Source organism: Trichosurus vulpecula, chromosome 2 (assembly GCF_011100635.1).
Source record: "Trichosurus vulpecula isolate mTriVul1 chromosome 2, mTriVul1.pri, whole genome shotgun sequence".
NCBI lineage: Eukaryota > Metazoa > Chordata > Mammalia > Diprotodontia > Phalangeridae > Trichosurus > Trichosurus vulpecula.
The window spans coordinates 328,982,202-328,999,878 of NC_050574.1; the positions used below are offsets into that span (position 1 = coordinate 328,982,202).

Genomic DNA, 17,677 nt, shown 5'->3' on the forward strand with positions numbered 1-17,677 from the left:
GGGATGAACCTATTCAAATGCACTTTGATTAGGTCATTTATTTCTAAGTTACTCCCCAGTTTTGGCAATCTATTCAAAGAATTTATCCCCACTCAAACCTGAATAAAGCACAATGGCCTCCCCATCTGGGTTAGTCCAAAAGTTAGTCCAATCTCATTATCGGTAATGTCCTTTAAGAGACTGAACTTTAGAAATCGGGATTTTAGAAAAAGGGGGGACCTCTGGATCTCCCCAAATCACTGGTTATTAATACTCATTTATCTCACTGTCCTAGTTCTACCATTGATGATCTAAGTCTCCCGGAGCTAGTTTCTTAATCTCTCTTCACCTCTATTGCTTAATAATAACTACTGTTACTATTATATGTAAACGACTATATAGTGCTTAAAAGCATGCAAAGTATTTTACATTTTATCTCTTTTGACTTCAAGAGCTCTTTGAGGCAGGGCCTGCTGATCCTATGATCGCCATTTTTGGATGAGGAAACATTCACAAAGATTAAATGACTTGCCCAAGGTCATAGTAAGACTCAGACCCAAAATTTCCTGACTCCATATTACCTCTGGAAACTGGGGAGTCTGGTTGCTGTCCTGTCACCACTGCACTGGGCAAGGGTGACGATAATATACTATGAGTCTACTGTTTTCCATGTAAGCTGAGAAATTACGACTTGAAATTGGAGGAGGAGGAGGAGGCGGACAACGATGATGACGACGACGACGACAGCATCAGTGCTAGGCATAACCCCTGATTTTATTTAGAGACTGACGAGATTGATTTGCTTTGGAAGATGAGGTAGTACCTGGAGAATCCTTTTAGCTATGGTCGGGCTTCCCTACAAAGGTCTCTCATTTGTCTTCTACTTCCATTTTCAGGTATTCCACTCTTCCCCTACCAACAGGACCAAAGATATGTCCGTCTGAGTGTGGACTTTACCGTAGGAGTCTTCAGGCCTCAGATTGGATTCCCCTTTGGTTCAAAGCTCCGGGATTTCCTCTATGTAAGTCACACTGAGGAGCTTCTGCTGGCCTATCCAATTAGTGGCTTAGCCTCTCTGTGCCTCCTAGTTCCCAGACCCTCTGGCTCAAGAGCATCGACTCTAGCTCCAAGCTACTCTTTTGTACTTGTTTGAGTTAATCAACAACTTAGAGGGTTCTTTTGGAACCTGGGGCTCACAAACCCCCAAGGGGTCCATGGATAGACTTTAGGGATTCCATGATCTGGGATGGGGGAAAAATATATTTTTATTTCACTAACCTCTAACTGAAATTAAGCATTTTCTTCAATTATTTAAAAATATTATGCTGAGAAAGGGTCCCTAGACTGTGCCATCTTCTTAGCTGGTCTTTGAATATATGGGATGATGAGTGAGTTACGTGGGATGATTTTTTAAAAAAAATGTTTATTATGAACTTATCAAATGCTTAGTAAAAGGGATATTTGCCTATGCATTGCAAAACAGAAAAAGAAGATTGTACATGAAAACACAGGTCTCTTCTATATATAGAAGATAAAATAATATGTCTTAATAATATCTCTTTCTATATATATAAAAAGATCAACCTGTAGCCAAACTGTCCTTATCTGTCCTTGTCCTGCCTTCTGCTCTCTTGTCTTTATTTAAAAAAAGATGTCTCAATGACCCTCTTGTCTTTCTTTCCTTTTTTCTTTTGTTTCTGCCCTATCCCTTATCTCCCCTTCTCCTTCCACCTTCCTCTGCCTAGTGGAAAAAGAAAAGTAAAATAAAATGCTTGTAACAAATGTGCCTAGTGAAGCAAAACATATAGGATGATTTAAAAGACTAACCTGAAGGTAAAGGGATGGATGATATATAACTTACCAAGAGACTGTGCCATCTCTAAGATGCCAACTATTGCCCCATCTGCACAGTCATCCAGACTAATCTCCTGCTCCCCTCCCTCTTCTCTCCCTCTGCTAACATGACTACCTTCAGTTTACAGACAATGGCCAGATCATCTTCCCGACCTCAGAATTCGACATTTTCTCCTACCCAAACCCACCTCCCAGGGGCTTTACAGCCAACGACAATTTGGCTATAGTGGCTGCATTTTGGGATGATGCTGATTTTTCCAGTGGTCGAGGAGAAATATTTTACCAGGTGAGTACGACTGGCTTGGTTCAAATGCTACCAAGGGGGTCTAGAATTGAGTGGGAGTGGAGGGGAGAAGGAAGAAGAGAATGGCTAAGAATCAGTATCAAGGACACCCAGACAGAGTGGTAAAGAGAACAAAGAGCTGCTCTGCCTCTGATGGCTACTGGCTGTGTGACTTGAGGTAAGTCATTTGACCCTGCTGTGACCCAGGAAACTCTGTAAGATGTACTGCGAGCAGATGCCAACTTAGGATGTTCCTCTCTAGAGTTCCCTATATCAATGAAATCACACATTAAAACTAGATCATTTCAAGAACCCTGCTTTAATAAACTTGGATCATTTCAAAAAGTCTGCCTCTGCTCCTCAGCTAGACTATTGCTATTCATTCGGTCAAAAATATTTATTGAGCATCTGCTATGTGCAAGGCATTGTGCCGGGTACTGAAGAGGAATAAAATGAATGAAGTACAATCCTTGTCTTCTAAAAGCTTACAGTCTGTCCCCGTGTCCTCTACCTTAAGGAATTTCTAGCTCCATTCTGGTCTCAGCTTGAGTCCCCGCCTACAAAAGGTCCTAGTCCAGGGGCGGGGAACCTACAGCCTTGAGGAAACATATGGCCTTCTAGATCCTTAAGTGGGGCCTTTTGACTGAATCCAAATTTTACAGGTAAAAAGCTGCATTTAAGGATTTAAAGGCCACAGGTTCCCCTCCCCACCCCCATCGTTCCCCTGAGATCCTATCCCATGTCATCCCACATCACCAACTCCTTATTAGACATTTTGTATGGGTTATGCTGTAGACATTTCCAAAATAACTTGTCTAAAACAGAACTCTTTATGTTTTCCACAAACCCCCTCCTTTTCCTAAATAATCTATTTCTCTTGAGGTCACCACCATTCTTTCAGTTGCCCTCCTTTGCCTGGGAAGGAGTCATCCTTCAGTCTTCATTCTCAGTCTTACCCAGTTCCTTGCCAAGACCGCACCGCAGGTCTCATCCCCTTCTCTTCAACACACGGCCACCGAGTTTAATTGTCCTTCAGCACTTGTCACCTGCTGGGCTGTTGAAATAGCCTCTTAGTTGGCCTTCCCCCTCAAGTCTGCCCCTTATCCATCCTCCACACATCTGCCAAAGTTAACTTCCTAAAGCTCAGGTTTGGCCATACTTCTCGGCTCAGTAACCTCCAGGGGCTCCCTATTACCTGTAAGGTCAACTGCAAACTCCTCTCTATAGCATTGAAATAATAACTCACAATAACAGCTATCTTTTATATGGTGCTTTACAGTTTGCAAAGCTCTGTACAAATGAAACCTTCGAACCTCACAACCACCCTGAGAGGCAGATGACAGATATTATTACCATCGATCCCGTCAGTCGGGCTATATTGTACTTCATTCCTCTCAGGATATCTTCAGTTGGTTCACACTGGCCTTCTACCTGTTTCTCATACACGACATTCATCTGCACTCTCTATCTCCCCCCCACCCCCCAAAGCCATGCTATCTTCAAGCAATTAAGTGTCTTATGTACATATTGTAATGTGCATATTGCTTAAATTGCACCCTCTTCTCGTGTTTTCTCCTTAGAATCTCTAGTTTCGTTCACAGCTCAGCTCAGGCACTACGGGTCGTCCACGAGCCCTTTTCCTCATCTCTGAAATTTACCTTGCCCAATACTCTGTATATATTTTGTATTTCTTTTGCCGCGTAGGCCTGTGGTCTGTCGCCATAAAAATGCAAGTTTCCAGGGGGAGCAAGGATTTTTTGGCTTTGTGGCTCCAGCCCCTAGCACACAATAGGTGCTTAACAAATGCTTGATGGCGTAGTTCACGTCCGCAGCCTGGACGTGGGATGGGTCCGCAGACCTGCGGGGAAGAGTCAGTGGGAGGAGGGAGGGGGTGGAGTCCCAGCAGTCTGGGCTCCGGCTGGGACTCGCCATGGCCAGCCAGTCGCAGGGCATCCAGCAGCTTCTGCAGGCAGAAAAGCGAGCTTCCGAAAAGATTTTAGAAGCCCGCAGGAGAAAGGTGGAGAGACTGAAGCAGGCCAAGGAAGAAGCCCAGAACGAGGTGGAACAGTACAGACTGAAGAGGGAGACCGAATTTAAGGCCAAGGAAGCTGAGGCCCTTGGTAGCCAAGGCGCGTCCAGCGTCGAATTAGAGAAGGAAACCGAGGTGAAAATAGCCGTAATCCAGGAGCAGTTCAAGAAGAACAAGGAGGCGGTTGTGGAATTCCTGTTGGATTTGGTCTATCGAGTTCAGCCCAAATTGCGTGAAACCAAAATCATTGTATAATTAGGGAAAAGAAAGAAAAAGAAAGAAGGAAAGAGAGAAAAGAAAGGAAGGAAAGGAGGATGAAAGAAAGACCAAACATATAATTAAGGAAAAGAAAAAGAAAGGAAGGAAGAAAAGGAGGAAGAAAGAAAAAGAAAAAAGCGAGCCCATATTTCATAGATTGGGAGTTCAGTTCCCCTACTGTACAACGTGAATTTTTAGCCAGGCTGTAATTATATTCTTGTGTGGACCCTTCAGATTACTTCTGTATAGTATCCCAATCTTGGAGACTAGAGAATCTAGCTGCATACCTATTGAAAGTCCATCCAAAGATTTAATAGTCTTGTCTCTTATCACTTACTGACTCATGTACATGAGTACAACTTTTTTCTGGGCATTTTGTTGGTAAGCTGGAGAATGCTACACCGCTTTCCTCCGCGGTCATGGTGCAGGAAAAAATTCCTTAAAGAAAGAAGGAAGCTAAATTCAGGGAGAGAAAAAAGGAGTTAAATTAGTCAATTCTATGCTAGTGGGGCTTAGTGCATAAGAAAATTCATTAAAGAAAAAAGTTTAAAAGTGGATGCAGTTCTATGTAGCTTTCTTAAGGGCATAATTATTGTAAACATTAAGGAAACCTGAGAGGTAAATGGGCATCCTTAAAATAGCTCCATCTAGATGGGGATCAGTATGGATAGAGCTATTTAGGATCTCTTGAGTTAACTTGGTTATGGAACAGAAGCAGCTGACAGAACTCAGGTGCTTATACCATGTTACATTTAGTACAGGGATGGTCACTTGAATGTAAAGGTTCTTGAACATAAGTGCTCCTTAGCTTTTTCTCTAGTTCACACTTTTTTAAGCAAATAGTAAAAAAAAAAAGTTCTTTAACCCAGCTGCTCTACATGTTGCTTGGGAAATTAGCAGCACCCCAAAGTTTGTTTTGTTTTGTCTTTTTTTTTAATTAAGAAAAAAATGTGCATTATGGGAACCTTAGGAACAAAAATAGTATTTTTCCCCAACAGTTTTTCCTAACATTATTTGCCTTTTTTTCAGAGATCCACCACACAACTTACTTTAGATGCTTTATTTTCAAAGTGGCTTCTAGTGCACTAGATGTCTCAAGCCTGTAGCAGCTTCATGCTATCTCCAAGCATTTAAGTGTCTTGTGTTCATATGGTGAACTCCCACTTGGTGCTCAGCATTTTGTCGAGGCAGGCTCTAAGGTTGTAGATATAAAAGAACATACCTGCCAACCTTCAGGGAACTCTTGGTCAGCTCCTTTACTGTGGTCAAGCTTGTTAAGCACTGGGATTTATGCAGAAATTTGAATCAGAACCACATATCTGAGTGCTGATTCATCCTCCCTGTTTTAGGGGAGGGCTGGTTATCACATTAGCAGCATCTTCATAGAGATTTCAAAATTGTCACTGAAACTATTTCAGTTGGGACTCCAGAAGCATATAAGATTTGATAACTTTAGGTTAGCCCTTAAGCATATATTTTCTAATTCCCCTAGAGTGAGCTCAACTAGGTAACCAACCCTTTCCAGCTGTGACTCCTAGAAAGGACCCCAGTATCTTAAAGGAGTGTTGTTCAAATCTACCCCCAGAGTCTATTGAAAGTACTGCACTATAGTTTTGCTAATGGGATAGGGATAGGGCCTGGACCTCAGTTTTTACTGATGTAAGTTACAGATGCCAGTCAGCACCTTCACTGTGACTTTATAGTCCTAGTCTATTTGCCAATAGGCTTCTCCCCACCACCACCCCCCAAATCTTAGGCCCATAAGAATTGACTGGTTCTCAAATATAGAGAGAAATGAGTCAAATTTATAAAAATGTATCATTCCCCAATTGATAAATGATCAAAGGAAACACACAGTCTTCAGACAAAGAAATCAAAGCTTTTTCTAGTTGTATGAAAAAATGCTCTAAATCGCTACTGATTAGGGAAATGCAAATTAAAACAACTCTGAGGTAGCACTTTATACCTATCATATTGGCTAATATGATAGGAAAATGTTGGGTGTTGGAGGGGATGTGGGAAAACTGGGACACTTAATGCATTGTTGGTGGAGTTGTGAACTAATCCAACAATTTTGGAGAGCAATACCTAGGTCTATATTCCAAAGACATTCAAAAAAGGGGAAAGGACCTATTTGTACAAAAATGTTTATAGAGGCTCTTTTTGTTGTGGCTAAGAATTGGAAATTGAGGGGATGCCCATCAATTGGGCAATGCCTAAACAAGCTGTGTATAATAGAATATTATTATGCTATAAGAAATGACAAAAAGGATGATTTCAGGAAAACCTGTAAAGACTTCCATGAAGTGATCCATAGTGAAGTGAACAGAACCAGGAGAATGTTGTACACAGTAACAGCAATATTGTTTGAGGCACAAGTGTGAGTGACTTAGCTATTCTCAGCAATGCAATGATTCCAGACAATCCCAAAGATTAATGATGAAGCATACTATCCGCCTCCAGAGAAAGAACTGATGGTGTTTGAATACAGGCTGAAGCATGCTATTTTTCACTTTCTTTCTTCCATTTTTTAAATTCATGTCTCCTTGTACAAAATGACTAATATGGAAATGTTTTACATAATTGTGCATGTATAATGTATATCAGATTGCTTATCATCTGGGTAGGGGGAAGAGGAAAGGAGAGATAGAATTTGGAACTCAAAACTTTAAATAAAAATGATAAAAAAATTTTAAGTGAAAAGAATCGTTTGATTCATAGAATTTACGTTGGCCTTGCTGATGTTTTTACCTGTTGCCATTTTATAATTTTTATTTCTCCTCATTGCATTTAAGTCTACTTTCTCTCAAAACACAACCCCTTCTCTGAGTCCCTGCTATGAGCCTGTTCAGAAATTCCTGCCTTTTGTGCCTCCTCCTCTCTCTTTTCTGCCAAAAAGAAATCTAAAGAAAAGGCATCATATTCAATCTCTTCACCATGATTCTGTACCTCTTTTCATAGTCACTGCCTTCTCATATGATCAACTTAAACAAATATTGACACAAAAATGCTTGTTAAATTGAATAGACTCTGGTTATTTAATTTAAATTATTTAATTTTTCAAAGCTTTACTGCAGCAAAAGGGAAGTAAGAGGTGATACAGAGATGACTTTGATGTGTGACAAGGCACACAAGTGGTATATGAATGTAACAGAAGCGCTCCTGAGAGCCAAAGGCAGGAGAAGCTGTTTCTGGCTGGACTGGCAAGAGAAGGCTTCACGGAGAAGTCAGTATATGAGCTGGGCTCTGAAGGATCAGTCAATAAGTACTTGCTAGGCACTGTGATGGGTACTGGGGATACAAATACAAAGAATGGGCAGGATTTAATTAAAGAGACTAAGAAGAGGAAAGACGTCCAGCTAGATAGATCCTTACTGCTAGGAGTCCTGTTTAAGCCCCAGTCCTGTCCACCTGTTTTTACCTCTCCATGGCTTGCTACAGTCCTACCTCACTTAAATCCAATTCACTTTCCCCATGTCATGGTCCTCTTCCAGAACTAAAGACAAATGACAGCAACTTCCCCATGAATCCTAGCTTCCTGCTGGGGGCCATTCTTCTAATTGATCCTGTGTTCAGGATAAACGATCTTCTAAGGTGGAAATCCAGGCCTAGGGAAAGGAAGTCAGAGGTCTGAAAGCCCTCGTGGGAAAAACACTTGGTTAGAGGCCAAAAGACTTCAGCTTGGCTCAGTGGATAGGGCCCCTAGGCTGGAGTCAGGGAGACCTGAGTTCAAATCCAGCCTCAGACACTAACTAGTTGCATGACCCTGGACAAGTCACTTAACCTTTGCCTCAGTTTCCTCATCTGTAAAAGGGGGATAATAATAATACCTATTTTGTAGGGTTGTTATGAAGACCAAATGAGATAATTGTAAAGTGGTTAGCACAGTGCCTGGCATATAGCCAACACTATGTAAATGTTATTATTTTTGAGTCATAGAATGTCAGAACTGGAAGGGTCTAACATAGGGGTAATCTCATCTATTCCCCTTCTTCCCTCCTCTATTCTATAGCTCAGGAGATCCTAAGAAATATCACTTAGTCTCTTTGTGCCTCAATTTCTCATATTGTACAAGGAAGAGAATAATTCCTGGACTGTTTGGCTTACAGAGGGGGGGTGAAAGTCCATTAAGATCCTCTCTGTTAAAGTATCTTCTGATACATTTAGAGGAATTACTAAGAGCAAAAAGCGAACACCTGATCCCCACTTGTACCAGTAAAAATTTCAGGATGGGGTCAAGGGAAGGGATAACCACTTGGAAAATATTGAGAGATATTTAATAAGAAGACAAGTTGATGAAAAAAATTGTGTGAAATCATTTAGGCATCGGAGATGGAGAGAAGGGAGTAGGGGTTAAAGGAGAAACCTAGAGGAAGGAGGGGTGGGCAACTGAAAGGGATTCTGGGTAGGTCTTTATATTTTCCTCTCTCCTTCCTAGGAATATAACACACTCTACGGGGAAAAAAACAGCTTCCTGAAAGAAGTGGAATCTCAGATTCTAAAATCTACTGGGAAACAGTATGAGGCCAGATGGACCCTGAAGATCACATGGGTTAAAGCCCCTCCATACCCAGCCCGAAGAATATCTGGGGTAAGCGGAAAGACTCAGAAAGCTCCCAGGATAGCCATCTAAAAAGAAGCATTCAAGAACCTTTAGGCTAGAGAGGTCTCCCAAAGTTCTCTTCAAGCAAGAAAGGCACTTAACATGGCCTTAAAAGTTTTCCAGAGAAAGAGATTCAGCCAAAACTACTTAGTAACCTACTCTGGGGAGTCACAGCCCTTACAGATGGGAAATTCTTTGCAGTGTCTAGCGTAAAGTCATTCATTCATTCCAATATTTATTGCAAAGCAGTCATGTATAAGGCACCAAGCTAAGAGCTGTGAATACCAAGATGTACATATTAGATACTTTAAGAAATTTCTCATCTCTACTGCTTCAATTTCTTTTTTCCTCTTTTTAAGCCAAAGAATAGTAAATCACCATTTTATGTACAATATAACTGAGGAGGCTGATGAAGCTCTCCTTAACTTTCTCTTATTCCAGCTAAGAAACTTTGATCCCTTTAATCATGTCCTGCAAACTATCTTTTCTAACTTTAAACTGTAATATAGAATGATTGTTCTAACCTCCTAGAAATGAGTTATAAAGAAAGCAATTTCCAGTTTGTAAAGTGCTTTGAGAGAGCCATGGATGAAAACTTCTCTAAAGATCCGAATGAGTTGATGACAAATACATACATACATACATACATACATACATACACACGTATGTATGTGTATGTATATATGTATGTGTATATGTATGTGTGTATATATAGATATACATATATATTTCCCATTATTGCTTGGCCTAAAGCACTGGGTATGTTAGGGGGCAGAGGGAGGGGTGGTATTTAACATGATATCTGTGTAATATAGAGAAAGTTGACTACTCACTAAGTGTCTGTATGTTTGTCCCAAACCTCTAGGACAACACCTTCCAGGCCATCCTCACAACTGATGGGAGCCGCTCTTTTGCCCTGATCCTTTACCAGAATGGTGGCATGCAGTGGGCTGTGCCCCCACGCCCAGCAGCTAATGCTCTCATAGGCTTCTCCAGGTAGCATGAGGAAGATGGTTGTTACTATGAACTTCACTTTCAGTTTTTCATACTTGATTCTAAGAAAGGACACAGAACATCATTTCAGATATGTAGATATCCATGACTTCCTTCCCTCCCCCTCCCACCCCCCACGTAACACAGATGTCTCTTACTCATATTGATTCAAATTCAATTCAGTGAACATTTATTAGGCATCTGCTATGTGCCAGGCACTTTGCTAGGCACAGGGAATGTAGAGGCAAAAATAAAAATGGCCCCTCCCCTCAAGGAGCTTACATTCTACTGTGAGATACAACATATATACAGATAAGTTTGTGAAAAATATATGCAAAGTAAATGAACAATACGGCAAATGCCCTTTATTTTTCTCCCTTTATACTGCCCCCCTACCTGCCTCCCCCGCCACTGGAAAGGAGAATGAAAGATGTCTAAGTGAACTCATTTGTATCCAAAATGCTAGAGTGCTGAGTTCTTCCTTCCTGTGAGTGGCCTTCGAGGATCACTTCTCAATCCCTTTCTGGGAGAGACACAACCAAGCACAGTCTCATTCTTCTGCCGTTTTTATTCCCTTGGTTCCTGATTGAATAAATTTGTACATTCCTTACCTATGTCCTAGGGTTATGGATCAGATTTCTCACAGTGCCTAGTACAGGGCTCTGTCCACAGAACACACAGCACCCTTTTTTTTTAAAAGACTAACAGCCCCTAACATTAGCAAGCACTGAAATCTCAGGTTCTTTCCTTTGTTCCCAGTGGAGATGGATTTTTCTTCAATGATCCACTGACCTCAAGGCCCCCAGAGGAGAAATATCGGCCAGATCAGGTCAAAGGTTCTAACACAGGTAACAGAATTACCTTCATTTTATTCAATACCTTCAGAAAAATAGGAGACACAGAATATATATGAAGGTACAATTTTGGCCCCCAAACCAAACAGCAAGAAATTGCAGAGCTTAAATCAATGATCTGAAAATAATATTAGAATTAAGACAAATTCAGTTGAGCAGGAGGAGAAATTGGTTATTATACGGACCGGTGGAAGGGTCTCGGCCTTAGGGAATTTAGGTACATATCAAACTCCTAATGCAGAAGATGTGCAACAGACTTCCTGACACAGATCTCAGCCTCACTGCTGTCCTGACTTTCTGAGCTCTTTTCTCAGTAGCCTCTGTGCTTTTATCCCTGTCTGGATGGATACACTGGGTTAAGTAAAGTCTCCTGGACAAAATCTTCTTCATGCTTATGGATGAAATTCTTGGAGGGAATTCCAAAAAGGATGTATTGAGTCACTTACTATCTTTGTGAGCTTGGACAAGTCATTCAAGCTACTGGGGCCTGAGTTTTCATATACCTGAAATAAAAAATTGGACTAAATGACCTCTAAAATCCCTTCCACCTCTAAATCTATGATCTTTATGATCCTATGAGAAAATCCCAGGCTGGCAGCGAAGAAAAACAAGACAGAAGACTAGTATGGGGAATGGGGCTTATCTTTTTTTTTAAACTATCAATTGTCCCTAAAAACCCCAAATGAAACTAAACAGTGGCTGTCTCTTTCCCTACCTTCCACCCCAGGCCTCAGGGGTTTTCAGATATACCAGTTACGAAAAGAGCAGGAAATACAACCAAACTATCGCTTGAAGTGTCTACAATGGCTGAAACAGAACTCAAGGAGTGGATGGAACTGGAACCTCTTTTGTCCTTGCTCCTGGCAGCAGGGCCTATGGGACCTGCGATTTCAGCCAATTAGACCAGGTGATACCCTCTCCTTCGGAACTCTTTCTCCTGCAGTCTGGTCTCCCTCCTCTTTCTCCCTTTTCTCCAACCATCATTCTTCCCTTCCTTCTCCATTCTGCAGTCCTTCTTGTGACAGCTTCTTTGCCCTGCCCTGGGTCCCCAGTTCCTCCCAAGAAATTCAACCTAAACTATTACCAAAAAAATATTAATACTGGCCTCTGAGTTTTAGACACGAGTCTGGCAGAAATTACTTGTTTTCACACTATTCTAAGTTTGTACATTTCTAGTTTAGAGAGAGAAATATCCAAACTGACATAATCTCCCTGCCCACTCCAGTGCCCTCAGACAATTTGAAGTAACGTTTATAGGAATCTTGAATAAGAACAGTAGTCACAATATGATAAAACACAGTTTGTGATGAACCATCTGTTTCATGATAGAACGATGATCATTTAATCTTCTCCAAAGACTACCCAATTCTTTCTTTGACCACTACCCTCAACGGTTCTACAGTGATCAATACCCTCCAGAGCGGGGGAAAGAGGGTGCTACTTTTAGTGGGTCATAACCCTTTAGGAAATGGGGAAGACAATGATCTTAACTAGAACATGGGATTTCCTATTCTGATTTTGGTTACCATCCTTAACGGGTCATTTCCAGTCATCCTGATGCCCTGGACCCAGATGGCTCAGGGGGAGAAAGTGAGGCTGATGACTTTGCACAGCTCTCCCTCACTTAAATCCAATTCACTTACGAGTAATGGTATCACCTGCCTGCTATCATGGCTCTCTTTGAGAGCTGGAGGACGAACAACAGCAACCGTCCTTAACCATTTTTCTCAGTCATTAGCTTTTGTTCTCGACCTTTTATACGCTGAACCAAAGGGAAAAGTCTGGAAAACGACTTTACGTTTGAGGAATATTTGTTTCTTAATACAGCTGAACTAAAAATGTTTTTAATTTGCTTCCATATTCTCACTTTCCAAGCCTCCCGATCCCTCCCCCATTCCCAATTCCCCAGGAATGGTTTGGGAATTATGTTTGCCACCCAGTCGTCACTATCACCAAAACCACCCAGAGCTGGGATTTGAGCAGGGCTGGGACTTGTTGTAGGTTGGACCAACAGAAGGCAGCTCTGCAGCTTTTCCTCCTGGCGAGGGAGCATCTGCTGTGTATATGGTGCCTGGGGAGAGCTTCGTGATGGCTGGAGTGTCCAGAACCCTTGGGACCTTGGTGAGTGTACCTTCTGTGGTCTGATGAGACCTTCCCCAACCCCACTTCCACTTCTGCTTTGCAAACCACTGCTCTTCCCAAGTAGGTTCTATCCCTGTATTTTAAGGATAGAGCACTGTAGCCTCTTGCCCTTTCATCCTTGCCTGTTTTCAGCTCAGAGGAAGGAAGGAAGGAAGGAGGGAGGGAAAGAAGGAAGGAGGGAGGGAGGAAGGAGGAAGGAAGGAAAAAAGGGAGGGAGGGGGAGGAAGGGAGGAGGGAGGGAGGAGGGAAGGAGGGAAGAAGGAGGGAAGGAGGGAGGGAAGGAGGGAGAAAGGAAGGAAGGAAAAAGGGAGGGAGGGGGAGGAAGGGAGGAGGTAGGGAGGAGGGAAGAAGGGAGGAAGGAAGGGAGGGAGGGAAGGAAGGAAGGAAGGAAGGAGGGAGGGAGGGAGGAAAGGAGGGAGGGGGGGAGTCAGTCTTCCCAGTCCAGAGAGCCCACTGCCCTCAGAGTTCAGACCCTGACCAGTCCTTCAGAGGGGAAAATTAGGGTCAACTCTTGGGTCATTTCCAAGGATTCTCAGACTGGATCCTAGTCCACCACTGGGTCAGCTGTCTATGGATGGTCTCATATTTTAGAATATAAAATCCCTGGGTACTTAATAAATGCTTGTTGATTGATTGATTAATCTATACATTCGACAACTGAATGGGTCATTTTGAAAACAGGTAGAACATCACAAACCTGTTTGGTTTGTGACAACTAATTTTTTTAAACATATACAAAAAGTGTTAAAAGGGAAAAAAATAGTAACAGCTGCCATGTATATAACATTTCAAGCTCTTTACAAATATTATCTACTTTGATCTTTATAATCACAGTGTAAGGAAGGTGCTATTTTAAAAATTCCATTTTGCAGAAGAGGAACCTGAGATAAAGTGACAAGGTCATGTGGCCAGAAGGTTGAGGAAAGTGAGGCTTAGAAAAGGAAGAGGCAGTATGTGGAGCACTGGCTCTAGTCAGAGGACCTGGGTTCAAATTCTGCCTCTGAAGTCTATTCCATGTGACCTTGATAAGGCGTCCTGATCTGCATGGCTCTTCGTTTCCTTGCCTTCAAAATGAATGGATTGGACTTGCCGGCCTCGGGGTTCCTCTCCGACTCTATTTCAAGAATCCTAAGTAAATTGCCCAGGGTCACGTGCTGTTAAGTTTCCGAAGCACAATTTGAACCTAGGTCTTCCTAACCCCAAATCTAGCACTGTCCTTGCTCTATCCTAATTCCTCTAAAGTGAATTCCTCTAGATTTGTTTGAAACCTGTAACAGTTGATATATTTTGATTTCTTTTTTTATTTTAAAAGTTACGACTGGGTGCAGTGAAACAAGCTCTAGGTCTGAGATTAGAAGTCCTGTGTTCAAGTCTTTCCTCTGACACTGCTTGTATGACTGTGGACGAGTCATTTCGCTTTCCTGGGCCTCAGTTTCCTCATGTGTAAAATGAAGGGGCTTGGACTTCATGGCCTCTAAAGCCCCTCTACAGCGCTAGGTCCATAATCCTTGTCACAGTTTTTAGGTTCCATGTGTGTGTTTTTCAGCTGGCTCCTCTAGCACCATAGTCACATCTGCGAACCACTCTTGTACGAAAAAAATTACCTGGGAAGCATTGCCACTAAAATGGTGCAACTATAGCCTGTGGTTAATACGTCCCCCAAAGTCCTCCTCTGCCTCGTGCCTTGCGGCACGGAAATGCCAGAAGGTCTTTAGAGGCTATGCCGGGAGAACACACGCTCTCTCAAGTCCGAACATGCTGAAAACGTTTGGAGTATGGGCGTGCTCGTGGACTCTTGTCCAGGAATCCATTTGGCTACATTCAGTGATGCTCTTCAGCAAATTGGCTGCAGGGTGCCAAGTAACTACTGGAGATCATCTACTTCCTTGTGAAAGGATTGTCATCTGCATTCGTGGAAAGGAGAACCCACGTGAATGAATTTACAAGTCCTTGGTACATCAGAGCAGTTAATTTGTATAGTCTAGCCAAGCCTGACTGGCAGCTAGCTGGGCCTGGATTCGGGAAGACTCATCCCCCTGAGTTCAGATCTGCCCTCAGACACTTACTGGTTATGTGACCTTGGGTAATTCACCTAAGCCTGTTTGCCTTGGTTTCCTCATCTGTAAAATGAGCTGGAGAAAGAAATGGCAAACCACTCCAGTATCTTTGCCAAGAAAACTCCAGTTGGGGTCACATGATTAAAATGACTTAACAGCAAAAAATGTTACAATAATAACAATAATATGCACATAAGTAATAAACCATTAATGACTGAAATGATGAGAACTTTAGACTCTAGAGCAGGCCAATGAGGGAAATATTTTAAGATAATCAGCCAAGTTGGAGTCCACTCAAGCAATCAGATTCATTGCCTTTGCCGCTCACTACCAGTCCACCTCATAAACAACACAGTGAGTGAGACAGGGCTCCTTGAGAACTTTTCTATCTTTCAGTGAATATCAATTAATCAACAAGCATTTATTAAGTACCTGCTGAATACCAAGCACTGGGGATACAAGCACAAAAAATGAACCAATTCCTACTCACAAGGAGTTATTCCCTAATGGGGAAGACAAGTGCATCAAAATATGTACAGAATAAAAAAAAGTAAACATGGGGCAGCTAGGTGGCACCGTGAGTAGAGGAGGACCTGAGTTCAAATCAAGCCTCAGACACTCGACACATTTACTAGCTGTGTGACCTTGGGCAAGTCACTTAACCCCATTTGCCCTGCCTTCCTCCCTGCAGAAAAAAAGTAAACACATACATATATAGAAAGAGATAAATATAGTAGTTAAATACAAGGTAGTTTGGGAGAGAAGACACTAACAGTTGGGGGGAATCAGAAAAGGCATCATCCAGAAGATAGTACTTAAGCTGCATGTTAAAGGAAGCCAGGAAGTGAAGGTAAAAAGGGAGTGCATTCCACAGATGGGGCGTGACCAGTGCAAAGTCAAGGAGAGGGGAGATGGATGGAGGGTAACATTTAAAAACCAGGCCAGTTTATCTGAATTACAGAATATGGAACTAGGTGGTGTAGGGCTTAAAAGCTAAAGAGGGAAGTGTATATTTTATCCTCAAGGCTTGATTGAGTAGGGGCCCTTAATATAATGAAAAGAACACCTGGATTCAAATTAATTGGATTTGAACCCTGGCTTGGTCACTTATTTTTTATGTGACTTTAAGCAAGTCATTCTTGGCCCTACTTTCTTGGACTAGACTGATGTCTTAAGGTCTCTTCCAGCTCCAAATCCTATGACCTCTCAGATCATATCAAGTATTCCTGTTTTACCTATGCTTAGGGCTGACGGGCAGAAAATGGTGCCCAGAGAGGGTGCCATGAACTTACCTAAGCTCGAGCCTTGTCTTCTCTCCTGGACTCTCCAATTACTTCATTTTCCCTCTCAGCAAGCTGTTGTTTTTAACAGACCAAGAAGAGGAGGCTCAAAACTGGTGCTGCCGGAGGAATGACAAGCCGTTCTTGTGTTACCTGTACCAGCAGAAGAGGCCTCCTGTCAGCTGCATAGGGTATCGGCCCCCCCGACCTGGTAAGGCTGCTGGGCTCTGGCCAAAGGGGTTGGGGCTCAGGGATATCGTTGGGGCAATGGAACACTTGAAGTCAGGGCAGGGGAGGGGGCCACAGACAGGCTCTCTGCCCCTACCTACAGCCCCGGGCCTTTGTGCTGTCATGCCAATGTGGTCTCCCTACCTTTTCTAGCCTGGATGTTTGGAGATCCCCATATCACCACCCTGGATGGCGCCAACTACACCTTCAATGGACTGGGAGACTTTCAGCTGGTTCAGGCCAAGGACGGAAACTCCTCTTTCCTGCTCCACGGGCGGACAGCCAAGATGGAGACGGCCCAAGCAACCAAATTCGTTGCCTTTGCTGCTCACTACCAGTCCAACCTCATAAACAACACAGTGAGTGAGACAGAACTTTCCCATCTCCCCACAGACAACTCTCTCAGGCTCCTCTAGCCCACGGTGACTTATCTCAAGAGAAAATAACTCAGTGGAGAGGAAAAGGAATGGAGAAGAAAGGGAAGAAGGGAAAAGGGAGGAGGAGAGAAAAGTGGATAATGCCCAGCATTAGAGCAGCTGGACTCTATTTCTGGACTGGGCTCCATGTGTGACCTTGAAATAAAATAAATACTAGAAATAAAATAATGATATTTTAATGATTAATAAAATAAATAAATAATAAAATGCTACTAGATAAATATAGCACTTTAAGATTTGCAAAACATTTCACATAGATGTTATCTCATTTGATCCCCTCAGCAACGCTATGAAGTAGTTGCAATTTTTAGCCTCATTTTACAGATGAGAAAACTGAGGCTGAAAGAGGCCAAATAACTTTCCCAGGGTCACACAGCTAGTAAGTAAGTATCTGAGGCAGGATTGGAACTAGGGTCTTCCTGACTCCAATGCCAGCACTCTTACTTATTGTACCATCTAGCTGCCCCAGCCCTTCTCTGAATTTCAAGTTTCATCTTCTTCATGTGGGCTGTATGGCTCTAATTGGATAGGACTTTTAATGTTTTCAATTTCCTTTCAGATTCATTGGTTTCTTAAACCTAATAATACTGTCCAGGTTCAACTCAATGATAAGAATGTGACTTTTACCACCCATAGCGACTTTCCAGAAGGTAAGGCAGAGATCACCTCTCTCCTCGTTC

The 17,677-nt window shown here is 42.4% G+C and overlaps 2 protein-coding genes across 2 annotated transcripts in view; both read left to right on the forward strand.

Annotated features, from left to right (window-relative positions):
* MUC4 (mucin 4, cell surface associated) overlaps positions 1–17,677 on the forward strand; it is a 56,266-nt gene that overhangs the window by 11,128 nt on the left and 27,461 nt on the right. The window contains exons 3-12 of the mRNA XM_036744090.1: positions 876–1,000; positions 1,955–2,119; positions 8,842–8,994; positions 9,872–10,002; positions 10,759–10,847; positions 11,581–11,760; positions 12,855–12,974; positions 16,424–16,543; positions 16,714–16,919; positions 17,557–17,647. Coding sequence (XP_036599985.1) covers positions 876–1,000; positions 1,955–2,119; positions 8,842–8,994; positions 9,872–10,002; positions 10,759–10,847; positions 11,581–11,760; positions 12,855–12,974; positions 16,424–16,543; positions 16,714–16,919; positions 17,557–17,647 — 1,380 coding nt within the window. The remainder of the gene's footprint in view (positions 1–875; positions 1,001–1,954; positions 2,120–8,841; positions 8,995–9,871; positions 10,003–10,758; positions 10,848–11,580; positions 11,761–12,854; positions 12,975–16,423; positions 16,544–16,713; positions 16,920–17,556; positions 17,648–17,677) is intronic.
* Positions 4,047–4,400, forward strand: LOC118840122 (V-type proton ATPase subunit G 1-like). Its single transcript, XM_036747631.1, has one exon. The coding sequence runs from the start codon at positions 4,047–4,049 to the stop codon at positions 4,398–4,400; it is 354 nt and encodes a 117-aa protein (XP_036603526.1).